Source organism: Triturus cristatus, chromosome 4_2, assembly GCF_964204655.1.
Source record: "Triturus cristatus chromosome 4_2, aTriCri1.1, whole genome shotgun sequence".
NCBI classification, from domain to species: domain Eukaryota; kingdom Metazoa; phylum Chordata; class Amphibia; order Caudata; family Salamandridae; genus Triturus; species Triturus cristatus.
The window spans coordinates 738,924,511-738,944,297 of NC_140586.1; the positions used below are offsets into that span (position 1 = coordinate 738,924,511).

The 19,787-nt window shown below is 40.9% G+C and overlaps 1 protein-coding gene across 2 annotated transcripts in view; it reads left to right on the forward strand.

The window, feature by feature from the left end:
• Positions 1-19,787, forward strand: part of EPS15 (epidermal growth factor receptor pathway substrate 15) — an 819,466-nt gene that overhangs the window by 716,870 nt on the left and 82,809 nt on the right. For both annotated transcript variants that reach the window (XM_085602646.1, XM_085602647.1), the window contains exons 20-22: positions 4,912-5,051; positions 8,011-8,080; positions 16,572-16,651. In XM_085602646.1, the coding sequence (XP_085458772.1) occupies positions 4,912-5,051; positions 8,011-8,080; positions 16,572-16,651 (290 nt within the window). The remainder of the gene's footprint in view (positions 1-4,911; positions 5,052-8,010; positions 8,081-16,571; positions 16,652-19,787) is intronic.

Consider the following 19,787-nt stretch of genomic DNA (forward strand, 5'->3'; position numbering starts at 1 on the left):
GAGTGTGAAAGTCTTGGTGTAGTCTGGAGTTCCTAATACTGGTGCAGAACAAAGAGCTTGACGTAGCTGTTGGAAGGCATTCTGGCATTCAGTAGTCCATGGGAGAGGCATCGGAGTGTCTTTAGGACCAACAAGGGTTTAATAATGTACGACAAGCTAGGGATCCACTGCCTACAGAAGGAAGTAAGGCCAATCAATGCATGGACGTCCTTGTGAGTACGGGGCACAGGAGTATCTAAAATGGTCTGAATGCGATCTGGTGTGAGTGCACGTCCCTCCTTAGGCAGGAGGTGACCTAAATAGGTAACCTGCTGTCTACAATATTGCAATTTCTAACAAGAGACTTTATGATGATGAGAGGCAAGGAATGATAACAAAGTGTTCCTTCTTCACACTGTTCAGGGGTATCTGCCTCCCAACAAGATGACGGCATATTGAATAGGAGCCACCCCTTTTGGTACAGGAAAGAAATCAATGTGCCTTTTCAATGCATGGCTATAAATGCTAGGACTCTCTGTATACCCTTGTGGAGCTCTACAAATTCTGAATGATCTAATATTCAAAGTGAAGCCAAACAAATAACGACTGTCAGGGTGAATAGGTATTGAAAAAAATGTGGTGTTTAAATTAATTACACAAAATGTAGTAGCAGTAGGAGGAACTATAGTAAGAAGTATCGTAATGTCAGAGACTACCGGGTATTGGGGCACCACAATTTTGTTAACCTCTCGTAAATCAATAATGAATCTGTAAATATTAGTATCGGTGTCTCTTTTCAAAATGGGAAGGATAGGGCTATTACGAATGTTATAAGGGACTTCTTCCACAACCCCCACCTTGATCAAATCCTGAACAATGTGCGTCAGTGCTTCTTCGCCTTCATGAGATATTTTATATTGGGGCAGTCGAGGCAATGAAGCACCTTCCTTCACTTGAATATGCACTGGTGGAATAACCATTTGTCCCACATCAGTATCTGATGTAGCCCATAAAGTACTAGGTAATGATGCCAGAGCAATATCTTCTTGAATGAGACAAGACCTCTCAACCATTGGATAGTTATCATTTAAAATAACAAGCACACCTTCTGGGGAACAACGTATTGTAGCACGAAAATGTTTAAGCATATCGATACCCACAACATTATTCAGCGTGGTAGGGGAGAGCAAAAATGGACATGCTGCAGTGAATTTATCAAGACTAAATGCAAGTGGCTGTGACAGTGGGCTAGATGTAGGTGTCCCATCGACTCTTATCAATGTTATCATTGCGCCAGAGAGGGGAACCCTGGGAACCAATTTTTTAGACAGAGCACTACGAGTAGCTACTGTATCAACCAAAAACCGATCAGTAGAGCTCAAGACATTTGCATCAACATAAGGACCTTTCTGATCTACTGGGACCTCAACCGGTTCCTTACCCCATCCTAGGCATTCCTATGCATAATCAGAATCTGCAAAACCAGTGACCGAATAATCAGACATATGATATTGATTTTATCTGTCAAAAGTATTAGAATGATTTGGTCCGTGGTCAACTGCCTCAAACCTGGGACGAGTTCCTATTCCTCCCCTTTGTCCTGAATTCCCTGAGCGTCCTCTCATACTTCCTCTACCCCACTGATACTGTTGACCTTGTAAAAGTGGGCACTCAGAACGCCAATGTCCAATCTCTTTACAATAAGCGCACTGATCAAAAGACAAAGTTGATTGAGAGAAAGGGGGTACACCAGGGGTATGTACTACACTTCCGCCTCTACCACCACCTCTGAATGGTGGACTATATACTTGAGCCAACATAACTTTCGTCTTTAAATCCTTAACCTTCTTATCCTCCCTGCCTTTTGCTTCCAATTCCTGATGCTCGTAATACTGGTCCATAGTCAAAAGGGAAACTGGGGAAGACGTAGTCCACAAACTCTCGCTGGTCTTAAGGCGACTAGCTATTTCTGGAAACATGTTAGCAACGAATTTGTCGACAAACAAATGCTTACCCATGTCATCTGTCAAGGACTGCCCACTAAAGTCATGGAATGTCTCTTCAAATCGTGTAAAGAAATCTGAAACTAAGTCATTCGGTTTCTGTCTACAGGACACTAACATAGTCCAATCTATTTTCATTAGGGGGAATAAGAGTTTTCAACTTAGTCACAATAGCTTTGGGAAGATCTAAAATCTCCTGCTGGGGTTTCTGCGCAGGCTCCCTGGCCGAATCTATTTCTTCTAAACGTACCCAAGTATCGTCATATGCTACATTATCTCTTTTCCGAATCGTTCTTCACATATCACGGGGCAAAATAAATCCAAAAAACATATCGATATCCGGCAAAGTCATAGTGCAGGAGCTAATGGCTCCTTCTACTTCATAGAAAGCGCAGGATTTTTCCGCGGATCGGGCAAAGTGACTTTAAGAGCCATAACATCCGCTCTACTCCAAGGAGTATAAACCCAATTATAAATAAAATATTCTTTTGCATCATCTGAAGCTTTATCTTCATCTGTTAGCGTACCCTTCGGAGGAACATACAAAAGCGCAGCTTCGCGCATTGGTGGTCGTACATTAACTTCAGTTCTACTAAATACATTATCTGTTTCTGGAGCTTCTACGATCTGTTCTGAGGGTTGGGCTACTTGTACAGTTTTAATTTTACCAGCTGCTTTTTTCTCCGCTTTCAAGCAACATGTCATCTCGTAATTTAACCACTCGCCTAATTAGATCAGGTATTTTTTAGCAAAGAAAAGTTCCATCACTTAATTGTTTATAATCAGAATTTATATCCGTGAGCTCTAAGTTTGTAGAAAGGTTTCTAAAGTTAAGTATTACTTCCCAAGTGAACTTCTCTGCAAAATATAACTGCTCTAAATCTTTCCACTGCTGAACCAGCGCTACAAGGTCTGAAGCAGAAGTAGTCCCACAAGCTTCTTTGCGAGCAGTGGATCTGATAGTGGCTTTTTCATCAACCGTCAAAGTAGAGCAAGTCTGCCACCCATCTTGCTTATTTAAGTCTTTATCGTCCGAAGAAAGATGTTCTTCATCGGAAAGATCATTCTCAGGGGCAGAGGGAAACTTATACGGGGGCGGGGGTCGATCTAATAAGATGGAATCATCCTGAGGTTTATTAAGTATGGGATAGATGGGGCGCCTGATAGGGTACTGGCCAGCTACCTCTAAACGACGCTCCCTTTTCTCTTTTTCTTTTATTGCCTTCATCTCTTTATTTTTTTATTCCAATGCTTTTTGATGTATCTATTTCTGCTATAGCTTCTTCTTTCCTCGCTCTCTTGCACTTCTTTCTCCCACATTCGTACACAATCAAACATATCTTGTCGACTTTTTCTCTTGAATAAACACTGCTCTACTTATTGAATCTTTTTAAAGTCAAATGACCCTTTCACAGGCCATCGGAAATCAGGATACTTTTTCGTATATTTGTTCCACAGTGTACTATACATTATGGAAGAAATACCATATTTAATAAACATCTGTCTATTAGGCGTCACCTCTGGGGGGCTCACTCCTTTCTAATTCCATATTGGTACCACCAAGACAGCAACGCAACCTACAGAGTGTGCTGGAAAGAGGCATGCTACCAAGTTTTTGTAAAATATTACTTTTCCAAAATATTCAAAAGTAGAGAAAAATCTCCACATTACCTGCCTTTATCTTTTGCAAAAAATAAATCAAACAAACAAAACCAGAATCTTGGCCAAACAAATCAAGAGTGCCGCTTCAGCGACCTTACCAAACGAGCCTCCAACTGCCAATCTCTTGGTCGACCTAATGGTCACTGCAAATTTTACGCCAAAGGATACCTCAGTCGGGACCGGCCAACACCTGGAGGGTCAAATCGAGAAAACTGGAAAATCACTTTGCCTGCAAAGACAAGGGTCTCTCATGCAGGACGTCTCCTCAGCCATATCCCACGATTCCGTCAAGACCACTCCTTCGGACGGCCGCGTCCTCGATGAGGCCTCACGTGTCGGGCGCCAACTGTGGAAATGTGCCTTTTAATGAGCACACTGGTGCAGGGGTCACCCTTCTCTATCCACAGGTCCATAGACCAACAAAATAGAGATTGGCACTGAAGCTGGAATTCAAATAACAAGTTTATTAATCACTCATGAGTGGGACTACGTCCACACAGCACTAAAGTGCTGCCTGAGGTAGTACATTGAACACACAAACCATGGTGCTTATATACAGAGTTTGTTGCAGAGTAAGCATGTAGTTACAAATAGAAGGTACAAGCCTACGCAGGAATAGTTACAGCCAGACATGGGCAGATGGGTAATCACTTAGTCAGCAAAGTCGGAGGGAGAACAGAACTGCTTACAACAGCACCAATGATTGACAGTTACATCTTTAACCAGGAGCATTTTAGCAGCTACAGGCCTTTTCTCAGCACATACATTGCTCTGCCTAAGTACAGTAGGAGTTAACTAAAGCTGATGACACAAGTAGAATAGAAGAGCAAGCAACAGGGAAGACTGAAGAATTACATAGCTAACAAAATGGATGCCACAACCAAGATGGCTTCAGCTTATGCTAACGGAAATTATTTCAGATTTCCGCAGACAACCCTTTTAGCATATGCTGAAGACATCTTCTAAAGCTTTTGAAGGAATACGAAAAATATCATTAACGTCAATCTGCATCATTTCATTAATTTCTTGATCACTTGCTAGTCGGGCATTTACATTTTTGACAGAAGGATCCTTCATTAATAAAAATGTCTGTTTATTGTAAACAATACTAAAGCATTTAGTTTTAGAAACTCCTTATACATGTGATGTACTACAAACGTTTTGCCTTCTCGAAGCTTAATCCCATTATGTTAAATTATTCTACAGCAAACTGTGTTGGCAGGAAATCACATTTACTTGTATACATTTGTTTGTTTTTTCTTCTAAGATCCTTTTGGAGGTGACCCATTTAAGGGTTCAGACCCTTTTGGAGGTGACAGTTTTTTCAAGGAAACCACAGCTGATCCATTTATTGCTGTGGCAACTGACCCTTTCAGTATACAGATACCAAACAGTACCATCTCTTCAGTAAGTATGTCACTTCTTTTGAACTGATTAACTAAATGTGTATGTCCATTAAAATCTATATGGTTACTGTTTGGCTACTCTTAAAGAGCAATCTGGTATGTGAAGTCATAATAATTTGAAAAAGACCTCCTCAAACAAAGGGATACCCCAGAAACCTTGTTGGCGATTGTTTATGGTGTTAGATTGGGTAAGAGGACAATTTTTTTACTTTTCAACAAAGGGCCCCTTCAAACCATAGAAAACAATGCCATCAATTAAATAGAGGTGCAAGCATTCACAAAAACGGTTGAATATTTAACAAAGGATTAGGATTATAACACTTACATAAACTTTATTCACAAAGTGTGCTGCTGGTGGTTTCAGTCCTTTTTATAGTCATTGCAGCCACCTTCATTTTAACTTTCACCATTATCATTCTCTCAAGTTAATGGCATCAGCCTTTTAAAAACAAAAAGAAAAAATGCTTATGGGATTCTATAAGGACCTATTATTCTAGTGTAATCAATTCTAGAGCTGATGCTGCAAAGGTGGATCCTTTTTCATTTTCCCCTAACCAGTTGCCAGACAAGAAGCCAGTAACTCTTAACACATTTTGTGTATCCAGGTTGCTTGACTCGTCCGGATCCTAGGAGTTTTTCTTCACCATTAGACTGCCCAGCTCTTTTGCAAAGCGGTACTCCTTAGAAATCGTCTAACCACAATCCACTCTTTAGCTCTGCTAGTCTAATACTATGCATGTCTTTGTTCATTTATTAAACAAAAAAAATGCGTATTAAAAATATAAAAGCAACAAGAATAATTTCATCAAAGAAGTTATGTATTACACAGGTTCCTCATTAATAAAATCTTTAGGCAAGTCCTTTCTTTTGTTTGATACATATGAACACGCAAAGGTAAATACAAACTCAGTTGTTTTGCAGTGGTGTCTGTTTCTCTTTGTCTTCTGGTCAATCGAGCCATTGACTCACTTCTCTAGTGATCTTCTCACCCTTTGTACTAAGTGCCATGTTCTCCCGGGACAACACAATGAGGGCTTTGAGTGTTGTTGCCTGTTGTCGCTCTCTGAGCTCTTCCATATAAGCTTTTCCCATTCAGTAGATTCTCCACCCTGTGGAGGTTGGTCTTCCACAGCCAGAACATTTCACAAACCGCATATCAGGTCCCTCCTATTACTTGGAAAAGTGTGGTATGGTTTTCTGTCACTCTTTTTGAATGGGGCAGAATAAGTTAGGGCCTCCCTACTGCCGACTTTTTTTTTGTGTCCCTATAGTCTGAAGTCCCCAGAGGAAGCCCCAAAGAGGAGGTGAAGACTGAAGAAGTGCATCTTCTTATTCAACTTTCTGAAAATTCATTTGACAACACACATTTTTTTTATGGGTTAATTATATTTTAAAAACTCGTTTTCAGGCAAGTAAATGATTTTGACGCTAAAACAGTAGTATATGTCGGAGCAGCAGAATAACTTGTGTGCATAGAGTAATAAGCTGCTTATAAAACTGCCGTGACATCCAGCTCAGACATACTTATTCTCTTGTATTCTTTTCTTACATGACCAGTGGAATTTTGGGAAGGGTGCAGATGGTGCACTGTTTTTCTCAATTCAATTTAATTCAAAAGCTCTTTATTCGGTTACTGTATAAAATAACCATAAAAGCACAGTACATTTGTCTAATAATTAAAACTCCACTATAAGAAAACGTAATCATGTCATGGCTACATTTAACCCACTAAGTACATAAATTAGGTCGCATTATAATGGATTTACAATAGTTAAAAACATTTTTTTAATAGCAATAACGGAGGCAATAGCAGTTTCTATTTCTAGGAATTGCAGTGCCAAAAATGCGGGGTGACATTGTCTCAATCCAAGTTTTCTTAATACAGGAATAATTCAACTCCTAGGGATAAAATAAAATTTACAGAAGAATAATATATGTATAGTTGACTGTACAGAAACATCGTATAGTTGGGGTCAACAAGGTAAGATGATGGGCTTGAACCATTTTTCTCATTTGGTGTGTGTGTTGTGACCTTAGGACTGACCAGACTTCTGTCCCCGCTATCAATAAAAACGTAAAAACGATTAAACTGAATTCACTACACCAGTTCTAGTTATTTATTTATGGTGACATGGGTGGTAGCATGTGAAAAACGTTTTTTTGCAAAAACATGAACTTGCCTGATCTTTTGTCCCCTAATAAGCCAGAACTAAAGTTGCAATAATAAATTAAACTAGTCCTAGACTATATGGGAAGTGAATTTGTCTGGGATTTAAAAAGAAATTACTGGAGGTCTTTGCAGGGATATATTTAAAGCATGTCAATATTTTAATAGCCTTTATTTTGAAATCGTTTTTAAAAACAAATGTTATGTATGTATATCGTATTCCTATAGCGCAATCCTAGCTAAAAGTCAACAGAGCACTGTTGCTGCATCAAAGACGAGCATAAAGTCAACACGTGATGGGAGAGTTAATGCATGGTGATGTAGTGTTCTGTAAAGGGGGGAGTTTTCAACTCAACTTCTTACAGTCTATTTTCATATGAAACAGACAGAGGTACGACATGGCGTTTCGTTTATCACTTATGTATAGCATGATGCCTGTACTTATATATTTAAAAATCTGTGGAAGAGGTGTGGCGCAGCTGCCAGGGTGCCTGACTCCGGACCACAGGGTTCACAGTTCGATCCATGCTGCTGGCGGCAGGTTAGCCCAGCACCATGTGACTCTGGGCAATAGCTTGCCTAATCTTCCCGACAGCCCCCAGCGCCTTGACACCCTCGGGTAATTGTGCGCTTTGCTAATACTGGATTTCATTTACATTTAAGTATTACCTGTTGTGCAACACTTTCGATCTGCTAATGATAATAGCTATACTTGATTCACAAATATTTTACGACTGGGTTTTGTTCACACATGCTCCATTTATTCTTGTTTGCATTGCTACTTATTTCATAGACAGAAAAGTTGAAGATCAATGACCCCTTTGCTCCAGGAGGAACTGTTGTTGCTGCTGCAAACGAAACAGGTATATATGTCAATTTGTGTGTTTATGCACTTACACCAAAGCTTTTCAACTGCTGTGCAAGTAGGTAGGCAAACACAGGCTCCTAAAACACCAGTATGGGTACTTGTCCAAGTGTGAACGGACTGGCACACAGCCAAGCTATCTCACCCCAAACCTTCGCTACATGCTTAAAATAAATCAGTTCCTTTTTATATTTGTTTTGTATATGATTTTACCAGTTAGTGGAGCTTTTACTTGGTAGGCATGAATAAAAGTTATTATTTGTTTAGGTTATTCGAATTAAGAAGCAATATGCATTTCAAATGACAACATTTTGAGTTTCACGAAACTGAAACTTTGTCCTGTGTTTTGCATGTTTACAACCTTAAATGCACATGAAGACCTCATGTATTTGTGGATTTAATGTGGAGTTATAACCGTTTTTCCAGTCGTAGTGTTCTGTTTTGTCATGTTCTTTGTATCTACTGTATTTATATAATTCAGTCCTAGCCATAAAGGAAGGGAGCACTGTTCACTAGCATGATGGGCTTGTTCTCAAATAGGAGTGTTTCCACCATTGACCTTTATCCACCATGTTTCTTTGGGAGGCAATTAATGTATTCCCAGTTTGTAATAAAAAATAAAATAAAAATACATCCTTATTTGGGAAGTAATTCCTTCACATTTTTATTTAGTCTAGTAAGTATTTTCTTTCATAAATACGTAATATGCTGGCCAATTTTAAAACCACAATAGTCATTTTGAGTTCTGCATTTATCTTATTTGCTCAGCTGTCTAGTTGTGGGTGAACTTGTAGAGCATGTGCTGCACCATTTAGGCTCAGATGATGCATTGCCATTTTAAACACCACACATTAAGTGCTTATCCTGTTATGTGCTGCTGGACTTCATTTTTATTTGTATTGCCCATGCAGCTACTTTCATTTTGTCAGCTAGTGCGTTGTCTTTCATTTCAGCTTAAGGGTGTTAATATGTGAATCGTGTATATTTAAAATAACTGATCCTGCACATCTTTTTCTGCTGCTTCGGAGTATTTACTGATCTCTGCACTCTTTTTACTCTACTGTAATGTACTGTTTAGGACTGTGATGGCCATCTTGAGTTATGCATTTGTCCTTCTCTACTCTGCCGTTTGATTAATAAGGGCGATTGTAATGAGCATTTGCAAATGTTCGCTACACTGTTTAAAAGGGGCCGGTCCCACTACTAAAGATGTCTTTAAAACACTGCAATTTATGGTTACCTTTAATGATAGGGGGTTGCATGCAGTACTCCTTTGGGTGTTGCTCATCTCCACCCATCAGTGACTTAGATCTTTGGTGATAGTTGGCTTCATGGTTCAGTTTATCATTTAAACCTTAGAAATACTGAGGTTGGCAGAGCCAGTGTTCTTTCTCGCTTTATGCCTCTCTTTCCCTCCTTCTTTGTTTGTCTTGCTCTCCTTGCTCTCCTCCCCTCCACATACCTCTCCTTCTCAGAGGAAGAGACAACACATTTACTTTATAAGAACTGTTAAACAATGCAATTTCCAAAGTAAACTATACTATATTCGGTGTGTTTCATTTTTAAATCACACTGAGAAATGCTTCTTCACTATTGCTACTGGTGTATCTGTTGAAATAACCCACACAGCATGATAACTAAACAGAATGAAGGGGGTTTACTGGCGTAATAATGTACAGTTACTAGGATGTCTTACACTTGTAAATTGGTGTAGTACCTTAGAAGCGGAACACTTTTTAGTAAACTTAGTCAAATCTATCTGATAGGTAGAACGTTTTCTGTTGAGTAGAGAAGGATCATTTTGCAATTAATCTGACAATTAAATTTTTATATTCAGTAGTTTCTCCAGTATTGGCTCTTTCATAGATTCATATGCTTGAATCATCCCAGTTGTCATGGTGGGAGTCTCACAGTATTATAATAAAAAGCAGTAGAAAGCTAAACTTAGGCTTAAGGAAATTGAATAAGTCACATTGGTAGCTAATCCACCTTAGAAAAGAACCAAACTTCATCCAAACATAGCAGAGCACAGCCAACACCTCTCTCCTCAAGGGCTAACAAATCTCATATTTCTTAACACAGTCTCATGTAAAGGGCATCTCCCTGGGCTTTGCTCAGTTTTTTCCCTCAAGAAAGATATTATTGTCTAACTTTTGCCTGCATTTGATCTTTACCACTCTTTAGCTCAACCTTTTTCATCTCTGGGTGAGTATTGTCTGACAAGAACAATGTCAGCCAATCCTAAAAAAAGCCTTTTCAAACCTTGTGGCTCTTGTGGGGAAATAAATCTATACTTGAAAGATCCCCACAAGAAGTGTATCTACTGCCTACATCCAGACCATAAACCCAAGGAGCGCAAGATTTGTTGCACTTTCTCTGCCAAGACCCTCAGAAATAGGGAAGTTAGACATCTACTATTGCCCCAGTAGTCGAAGGCTAAGCCCATTACTTTATCAGCTGAGGAGCAGTGTACTTCAAAGAAGTCTAAAAAGGGTCACAAAAGATATGCAGGGGGTGAAACGACATTCTGAAGTGTCATCTCCCAGAACTCAGTTGTCATCTTTGGAAAGTCTAGAGCAACATAAGCCCAAAGAGTCTAGTAACCACAAGACTCATTCAGAATTTTCAACACCATCTGTGAAGATAAAACGTAAGGAAAACTTGATAATAAAATTACTGTCAATAGATATATTGTTGATTACTACATCGGCAATCGTACCGAGCTATACGTTGAACAGCTACGACGGCTGTTACTACATTGATGACTTTGTCAACTACTACGTCCACGGTGACAGTGTTGATGGCCAAACTGTTGACTCATGGATCGTCGTCATCAACAACGGCAAGACTGTTGACAGACCGGTAATGACAAAATTACTGCAGAGGACATCGATGACAGATTCATAAAAAATACTTTCAAAAGCTACTTTTATTTCAGAAATGGGCATTCTGGTACTAATTTTGCTGGAAGACACGTAACAAAGTAAGGTGTCCCTTTTTCCACCTAGGCTCTTACTATACTCTGAGGAGTCGGTTGACAAGGGACCATTTGGAGTAGCCCAACTCAGCTACACATCAAGTGTCAAGATGATATTCATTGGTAGAGAATGTGGCTTAACGGCTAGGGCGGTCTACCGCGGAGCTGGGAAACTGGGTTCGAGTCTCGGCAGGGATGCTCAACATTCTGTGATTCCGGGCAAAGAACTTAATCTCCCCGTGCCTAAAAAAATTAATGTGTAATGTAACTGCTGCTCATGTAAAGCGCTCTGATACCTTCAGGTCTGGTTCGCGCTCTATAAAACTCCACAGAAAATAAATTATTTGCTTCATCCTGAGGTGACGGAGGGATTGCGTTGTACTTCAGTTGAGCTCTCTTGGGTTACATATGCACACGCAAGCACAAACGTTTATTGCTACACTTGTACCCCATGCACCCTTCCAGTCTGTCTAATGCTGACCTTCTCTTTATGATGTGATAACATTACTGTGGAATATCCTTCTCCATAATCTGTATCTCCGGATCCCTCTTAATTTCTCTCTATTATCATCTCAGAAGTAACTGGTCCAGTCTGACTTTTCTCTGCATATGTGGACATGTCCTTTATTGAACATAATGTATTTTGTTGTTGACGATGCATATGCTGCTGCTTTCAAATTGGCATTTCTGACACCCCTGTAGGTCCCCCTGTTTCCCTCCCCTCCTATTTTGTTGGTCTTTGTTTTTTGTTAAACTCAATAAATATATATACATTTTTTAAAGTGTCAAGATGTTGAGGACGATAAGGATCAGCATATGGAGAAATCTACATATTTATTGGGCCAGCTCCTGCTCATTTAAGGGCTGTTGGATATTTTCAAGAACAATGTGCGTTCGATAAAATAAGACAATATTAATGCCAGGAAGAGGGAATGATGCAAGTCTCAAGAGTGCTTGTTAAAGACTACACTTAATGTGTGCAGATTATTATAAGTAATTCCCTGAACAAGCTAAATTACCAAGGGTGCAACTTTTACCTTGCCATACAACAACACTATTCCCTTGACTATCAGTCCAAGACAACCTGTTCCAACTAAGGAACTGATGAGACCCATAGTGCCACCAACCTATAAGGACATGTACTCAAAAGATGATGCTGCTGACCACGAAGAAGGTGAGATTCCAGACAAACCTCCAACGGATAAAGGAAACCAATATGAAGACTATGATATTCTCTTTTCTACTCTAACATCTTCCATAGGTGGATATCATGCACTGCTCGTAATGAAACATCAAGAAAGTTGGTCAAATCAATACCAATTATTGATTACATATGGGATGATTATTGATTACATATGGGATTAGGGATTAACTACCATGAAAAGGTTGTGGACTCGACAAATAAGACAGGGCCCAGAAGATTTCCCAGGCATGTTTCATTGGCCACCCGAAGACTGACGTTGCAGTCAGCTCAAAGAAAATCGAAAAATCCATCTACTCTTTCCTGCTCGCTATCTAATAAGGAAGAAAAGAGACTAGATATTGTTGGAAAATGCTTCTCAGCAGAGGCAAGTATAACTGTCAGCCCTTTCAATGTTCTAGCCATAACTGGAAGATATGACCGCCAAATGTGGCGAGACTTAAATGTCATCCTAGAACATCTATCAGATGAAAAAAGTAGTACTGCAAGATACATAATCTAAAAGGAGAAAAGCGTTCATCTGAAAGAATAGATACTTCTATTGAATATAGACAGATACAGACACAGCACGGTCTTTAGATATCTTGCAGCAAGAAAGTTCTTATTCCTTTCGGGGGAATTAGCGGGATGGGTTAGTTCTCTTATAGAGGGGAGTATCAGCCCTATCGCTATCAACCTTAACTGCTTTGGCAGGGCTACAATCAGCAATAAATACCACTGTCCACAATATAGGCAGCTTCCGTCATCTTATCTATCCTAGACAAGCACCACAGAGAGAGACAACACGACAATGGTCACAAACCTCTTCTAGGGGTCAGTGATGTTCCTTAGGCGGTGTTCACGACCACATTCCTAACAGTAGGAGAAAGAATATTCAACTTCTACAGTAATTGGATGTCTATTACAATGGAACCTAGAAGTTGTTCAGTAGGGACTCACCATTGAATTTCTCACAATACCACCTGCAAATCCACCTCGAGGCGATCAGTACAATAGCTTTTTCAGTTACAATCGGAGATAAAACAGCTACTCCAAAAGGGAGCAATAGAAATCATACCTTTCTCTCAACGAAATGTAGGTTTCTATTCACTTTTTTCCCTCATTCAAAAAAAGTTAGGCGAACAGAGACCTATACTAGATCTAAGACTGAAGTGCCTAAAGAAGCAATCATTTTGAAAGGTAACTGTTCAGGAAAGACAATTGCCTTTCTGGGTGTGATCCGCAATACAGAACTAGACAAAGCAGTTCCTACGGAGGTAAGAGTACTAAAGATTACAACTCTTGCTCAAAAGTTTCTGGAGTGTCTACTTTGGTCCGTTTATACAAGTCTTAACTAGAGATGATGCCGTCCTATATTGCGTTGGTTCTAAATGGTTGGCTATGAATGTAACCATTCTAAGAGGAACTGGACAAATAATAGACCCAAGACAAGGGATCCTTCAACACTGTCCGGTTCACAATAAAGGCAAAGGAGTTGATACCCTGATGGACAAAAGAGAACAATCAAAAAGTTTAACCTACCTCCATCCATCCACAGCTTACACAATGACTATGGATGCCTCCCTAGATGGCTTGGGAGCTCACCTTCAGGACGTTATGAAATGGAATGTGGTTCATTCAAGAATCTTGAAGGCACACCAAGTCCCTTGGAACCAACAGTTCTGTAGCTTTAGGTCTCAAGCATTTCTCTCTAGGTTCTCAGGGTCCTCAGTCTTAGTATGCACTGACAACAAAAATATCAAGTATTACATCAACAAGCAGGGGGGAACCAAATCAAAGCTATTGTCCAAGGGAAGCTCAGAGGACTTAGAAATGGGTAATTAATCACAACATCATGCTAAGGGCAGGTCATGTTCCAGGGGTCACAACCCATGGGCTGACATCCTCAGCAGATCATCAACGGAGTGTCACGAATGGGAGTTACACGATGACCAGCTAAAAAACATATTTTTGAGGTGGGGAAACCCAAACCTAGACCTCTCAATGAACAAGGGAAATCTCTTTATGCCAGCATATTCCCTCAAAAGGGATCTCGGGGGTGGGGGAGGGGAATGTATTTCAATTAGCATCTTTGCATATGCCTTCCCTCCACTAACGATGGTACCAAGAAAGCTAAGCAATATGAAACCAGAGCTGTGGTCGACTCATTCCAATACCTTCAGCATTACCCTGGCAATACTGGTGCACCGAGCTCATCTCCTATCAGAATGTGCCCATTTTCCTCTTAAACCACGGGCAACGATGTCGACAATGCACAAAGGTCAGGTGTTACATCTGAACATGAAGTCACTCAATTTATTGGCCTGACTCCTGAACCCAATAAATACCATCACTTAGACCTCTCAGAAGATTTCAGATAGATACTTAAAGTCAGTACAGATTCTACAAATAATACTTCTATCTAAATGGAAACAGTTCTGTGTTGGATGTTCGGCACAGAAACTGCATCCAATTTAATAAGAACTGGACAAGATTCTTCTGTATCTTCTCCATTTAGCTCAGTCGGGGTTATCACACTCTTCTATCAAAGTACACCTGACAGCAGTATCCAGATTTAGAAGGACACATAACAGACCTTCCTCATGGTCACAAAGGATTTTCAAGGAGTTCAGCAAAAGTCTTTTCAGAACTTTTCCTCCATCACAAAACTTCCAAACTTGTGGCAACTTAATACTGTCTTAGTGCAGCTAATGAAACGCCCTTTCGAACTTATTCATAAAACAGACTCAAAATATTTATCTTAGAAGACAGTCTTTCTGCTTGCTATGACATTAGCACACCAAGTCAGTGAAATGCAAGCTTTTACTGTTATGGAACCATATTTGCAATTTAGTGATGATAGGGTCCTTCAGATGAATCCTCACTATATCCCCAAGTATGTTCATAATTTCACCCTAAGGAACCGGTAGTAGTTAGAAATTCTTTCAAAGACCCTAGAAAGGTAGCAGAAAGATCTCTTCATACCCTGGATGTAAGTCGCTGTCTCAGGTTTTATATGAACAGGACTCAAAACATTTGAGAATCTGGTAAACTTTTAATAGCATATGGTACTCCCAGAAAAGGAAATGCTATTACCAAGCAAACAGTAACAAGATGTATTTCAGGGACTTTAGCCTTCTGCCACTCGAAAGCTGATTGCCCCTTATAAGGGACTGTGAAGGTTGACTCAACAATATTGATGGCAAAAGCCTTATATGCAGGTGTCCCTCTGTTGTAGATTTGTAGCGCTGCTACAAGGAAGAGCATCCATACTTTTATTCCCCATTCTTGTCTGGATTTGACAATTTATATTGATGCTGTAGTGGGACAAAGTGTCCTTCGACATCTCTTCTAAGGTGTTTTCTGGTGTTTAAAAAATGTACATGTTTAGCCCGACTCTCCAACCACTGTTAATATTGCCTTACATGCCATGGGAAAAGGTTTGAGGTACTTGCATGGATATTCGAAATGTGGTTACTGCTTACTATTCTGATTCCAGAATGTGAAGCTATAAAAAGATCCAGTACTGGAGAAAAACATCTACTTCTCTTTATACTGTGGTTCTCCAGTATTAGCATCTTTCATAGATTCACATGTGACCCACCCTCCTCTCTGATACGGGCTCACTTATTCTTGCATATATATATGTTATCATACACTCCTGAGTCCGACGCCAGACCAGCATACCTTAACCACTGCCCCTCATTCCACGTACCCACCAGACACCTCCGCTCCGCCCAACTGGCCCTTGCCACCTTCCCTCGGATCCACAAGACCAGAGGAAGATCCTTTTCTTACCTTGCTGCCAAAACCTGGAATACCCTGCCTCTCCACCTCTGTCTATCCCAGTCGCTGACCCAATCGCCCAGTCGGACCTGCACCCCCTGTTCCAGCGCCTTGAAACCCTCACAGGTGAGCAGACGTGCTTAAAAAGTACTGATTAAGTATGAAATCAGAAGCTTGGTTGCCCTTGAGAGGAGAGGTGTTGACTGTGCTCTGCTAGTCTGAAGTTTGGTTCTTTTATAACGATGTGGATAGGGTACCTATCTGGCTTCCCCTATTTCCTTAAGCCTAAGCTTGGCTCAATATTGCCTTTCATTATAATACTGAGAGACTCCCACCTCAACGAATAGGATGATTCAAACATGTGAGTCTATGAAAGATGCCAATACTGGAGAACCACATTATACTGGTAAGTAATTTGTTTTAGATCTAGCATATCATCCTGCAAAAGTTACTTTCACCACAACTATTTGTGTATATTTTTTCCTTTCTAACACTGAATTCTGAACTAGTTTCCTTGTGGTTCCAATGTCTCTTTAACTCTTGCAGCAGCTGATGATCCATTTGCATCTTTCTTTGGGAATGAATCATTTGGAAGCGGCTTTGCTGATTTTGGCACTTTGTCCAAGGTAAACCAAATTGATTAATGGTCATGACATTCATCTAAAATACTGTTAATTTTGCTTATTTAGTGTTGTCCTAAGCAACGTTGATGCATTGCACAAAGTGTGTTAATAGGTATACATTTGTCACTTGCGATGGTTTTATGAGGAGTACAAATTTTCTTTTTGAAAGAAGGTAGTAGTTCACATTGATAATGGTAAGTTGCCTGAGCGTATTTCTAGTAATTTGTGAATTATAAAGATTACATAGTCACTTAGAGATAGTGTAATCATCGTCCAGTGCGGTTCTCCTTGTGTTGCAAAATATTGTGAAGCAATTTTGAAGGAAACCAGATCAAATGAAAGCAAAGGTGTACAAATATGCTTCATATCTACTATGAAGTCAAAAAGGAGAGGGATTAGGTTGCAGATAATCGCAGTAGTGTACATCAGGCTGACTTGACCAATCGCGATGCGGTGAAGACGCAAGTTTCGGTGCTCTCTAGCATCCAGCCTGATATACACTAAATATCTGCATATCCAAGGCCCTTTCAAAGCATAAACTGTACTCTGCCTATACTGCAAAAGGGCCACAACATATTGCTGTTCTATAATCGTAGGCTGACTTACACCACTAGATATTCAACCCCTGAATCTTCAAACTGCAGCATAGCCGCCATGTCTGACTGAGGAGCACTGACTGAAATTCTTTCCGAATAGCACCAGTGTTAACAGCCTATGCCTGAAAGTATTGTCTGAGTGAGTAGCAAGAGGTGAGGCAAGGGGGTGGCTGGAGCCGTGTTAAGACCACAGCATTAACATGAACAATTGCAACAAAAGTGTATTATTAATCAATATGCTTATAATCAAGTAGGTATATGAGGTAATTAATACCAGAGGGAGCAATAAGAGAGTGGCTTAGCACGGACACAGGGGAGTTGCAGCAACAATTTATATCACGCCATCCTCTGCCAGTTGTCCCAGTAAGTTTTTTTTAATTGTGTGGCACAATTCATTTTCTGCCTGTTATTTCCGTGATTCCATCTGTTCTCCTCTATATTCCTAAACTTGAGACGAGTATTAATTACAACCAGTCTGTGAGATGGTACCTTAATAGAGGTTTTGCTTGACAAATGGGCTTTTCACTAAATCCGTAGTTGTAACTTACGAATGCATGAAGCAGTGAGAGAATGTCACATACTAGCTTCATCCACTTCTAATGCATTCTCAGCTCAGTTTTTTTGCACTGGGAGCACATTAGCATCACTCATTACAATGAATATAACATGGAGCCAGGGACCAAACATTAATTTAATTTAAAATTACTGTTTTTTTTAATAGATTCCTCTTGCTCACAAAACGTTCTGTCCTGATGATGATCTCTACTCCGTAATAACCAGGCACGGCACATCAGTGAGTTGAGGGAAGGGCTGGAGATTCTGGGATTACCAATCCCCGAGGAGGAGCTCCTTCATGCATCCTTGAAAGGGAATGAGACAGAGGGCAATAAACCCTCTCAATGGCATCCAATACCCAAGGGCCGCCAATTAAAAACATAGTATGTGAAGGAGGCGCTGAGCGGCCACAGTCACCTTTGAGAGGGTGAGGGCGGAAACCTCACAGATATGCAGTCCCAGCAATCTAAGGGAAGGGCCGAGAAGCATAGACAACAGGCAGAGGGGGGGGGGGAACCTTGATCCCCACGGACTTCACATTATACAAGGGACCAAGGAATTACATTAGACAACGAAAATACATGCTACATTCTATTTGCTTCACAGACCGCTATGACGGTGTTCATGGGCCAAGGCTCCAGCCAACATGCTCTTATCCTTGAGAAATGTCACTGCTGGGAGCTCCCGGGCCCCACAGCCCAGGTTTAGTTCTGTTACATGTTCTAAAAATTTGAGGGGAGGGTTAACACATAAGGGGGGGTGGTGGAGAACCAGGGGAAGCAGACAGTTCTTACAACAACTCTGCAATAGAAGGAGAACAGGAGATGGGGCAGGGGTGATCGACCTGAAAGACTGGAAGAAAGGAGAGGGGGCGATCAACTTGGGAGGGTCTAGTCTAAAGAGGGGAGAGACACACAAGATAAGATGTTTATTGTAGCATCGTTGAATGTGAAGGGCCTGAACTCCCCTCTCAAACGTCACAAAGTTTGGAAGTATTTAGTAGGCCACCAATTCGATGTAGTGGCACTCCAGGAAACACATTTAAAGGTGTCTGAGGAGCTTAGGTTACGGCACAAAAGCTATATCCTTATATATCGATCCGCCGCGTGAACAAATCAAAAAGGTGTAGCGCTAATGTTCCACAATACCACAAAATTCTAACCAGAGGGAATGCAAACGGACAGAGAGGGACGAGTGGTGATGGTGAAATTGAAGGGGAGACGTGTTACCTTTGTCTCGGCATACATACCCAAAACAGGTTAATTGGCCTTTGTGACCTCTTTGCTTAACATGTTGGGCGGATCTGATTCCTGGGTGGTCCAATAGGGCATGCAGAGAGCCAATTCCCAAGCCACAGGGGATGCGCCCCCTCCAGACCTTAAAAGCAAGAAAATAGATGCTGCTTGCAAGTTTGTGGCAGCGCAATCTGCCACACAATGGCACATCCCCAACTCCCTGGACTTGCTGTCCCGGTATGACCGCGCCCACTAGGACCAAACAAAGGATCTTATCCAACATCTCCCAGCACAATACTGCAGGCAGATGCATGAGTTTGTTGCAGAGGGGAAAATAATCTCCAATCCTAACATCTGCATTGCTCTGTATGCCGCGGACCAGTTGCCCATGGAATAATTTCCAGTCTTCTTTGCCACCGCCATGCATAGCTTTGAGTCTCAAGCTGTAGGTTCAGCAACACCACCTTAATGTGCCCTTTGATGGTAAGCATCTTTCAGACCCCATGTTGACGAGATGCTTGAACACATCAAGCAGGACACTGATACGGTTAAAGCCATGGGTGCCCTACAGACTCCCACTGTCCTTGGGTCCTTTCGCTGACCACTGTGCTCAGGTGCTGCCAAAACAGTTGCCATGCCAGAGTCTTCCACCACATACACTAGAAAATAGCAGCAGCACTCTTCATGGGGTTACTACAGAGGAAGGCATGGGGGCAAGGGTAGAGACTAAGGGGCAGATCCTAAAGGAGCCAT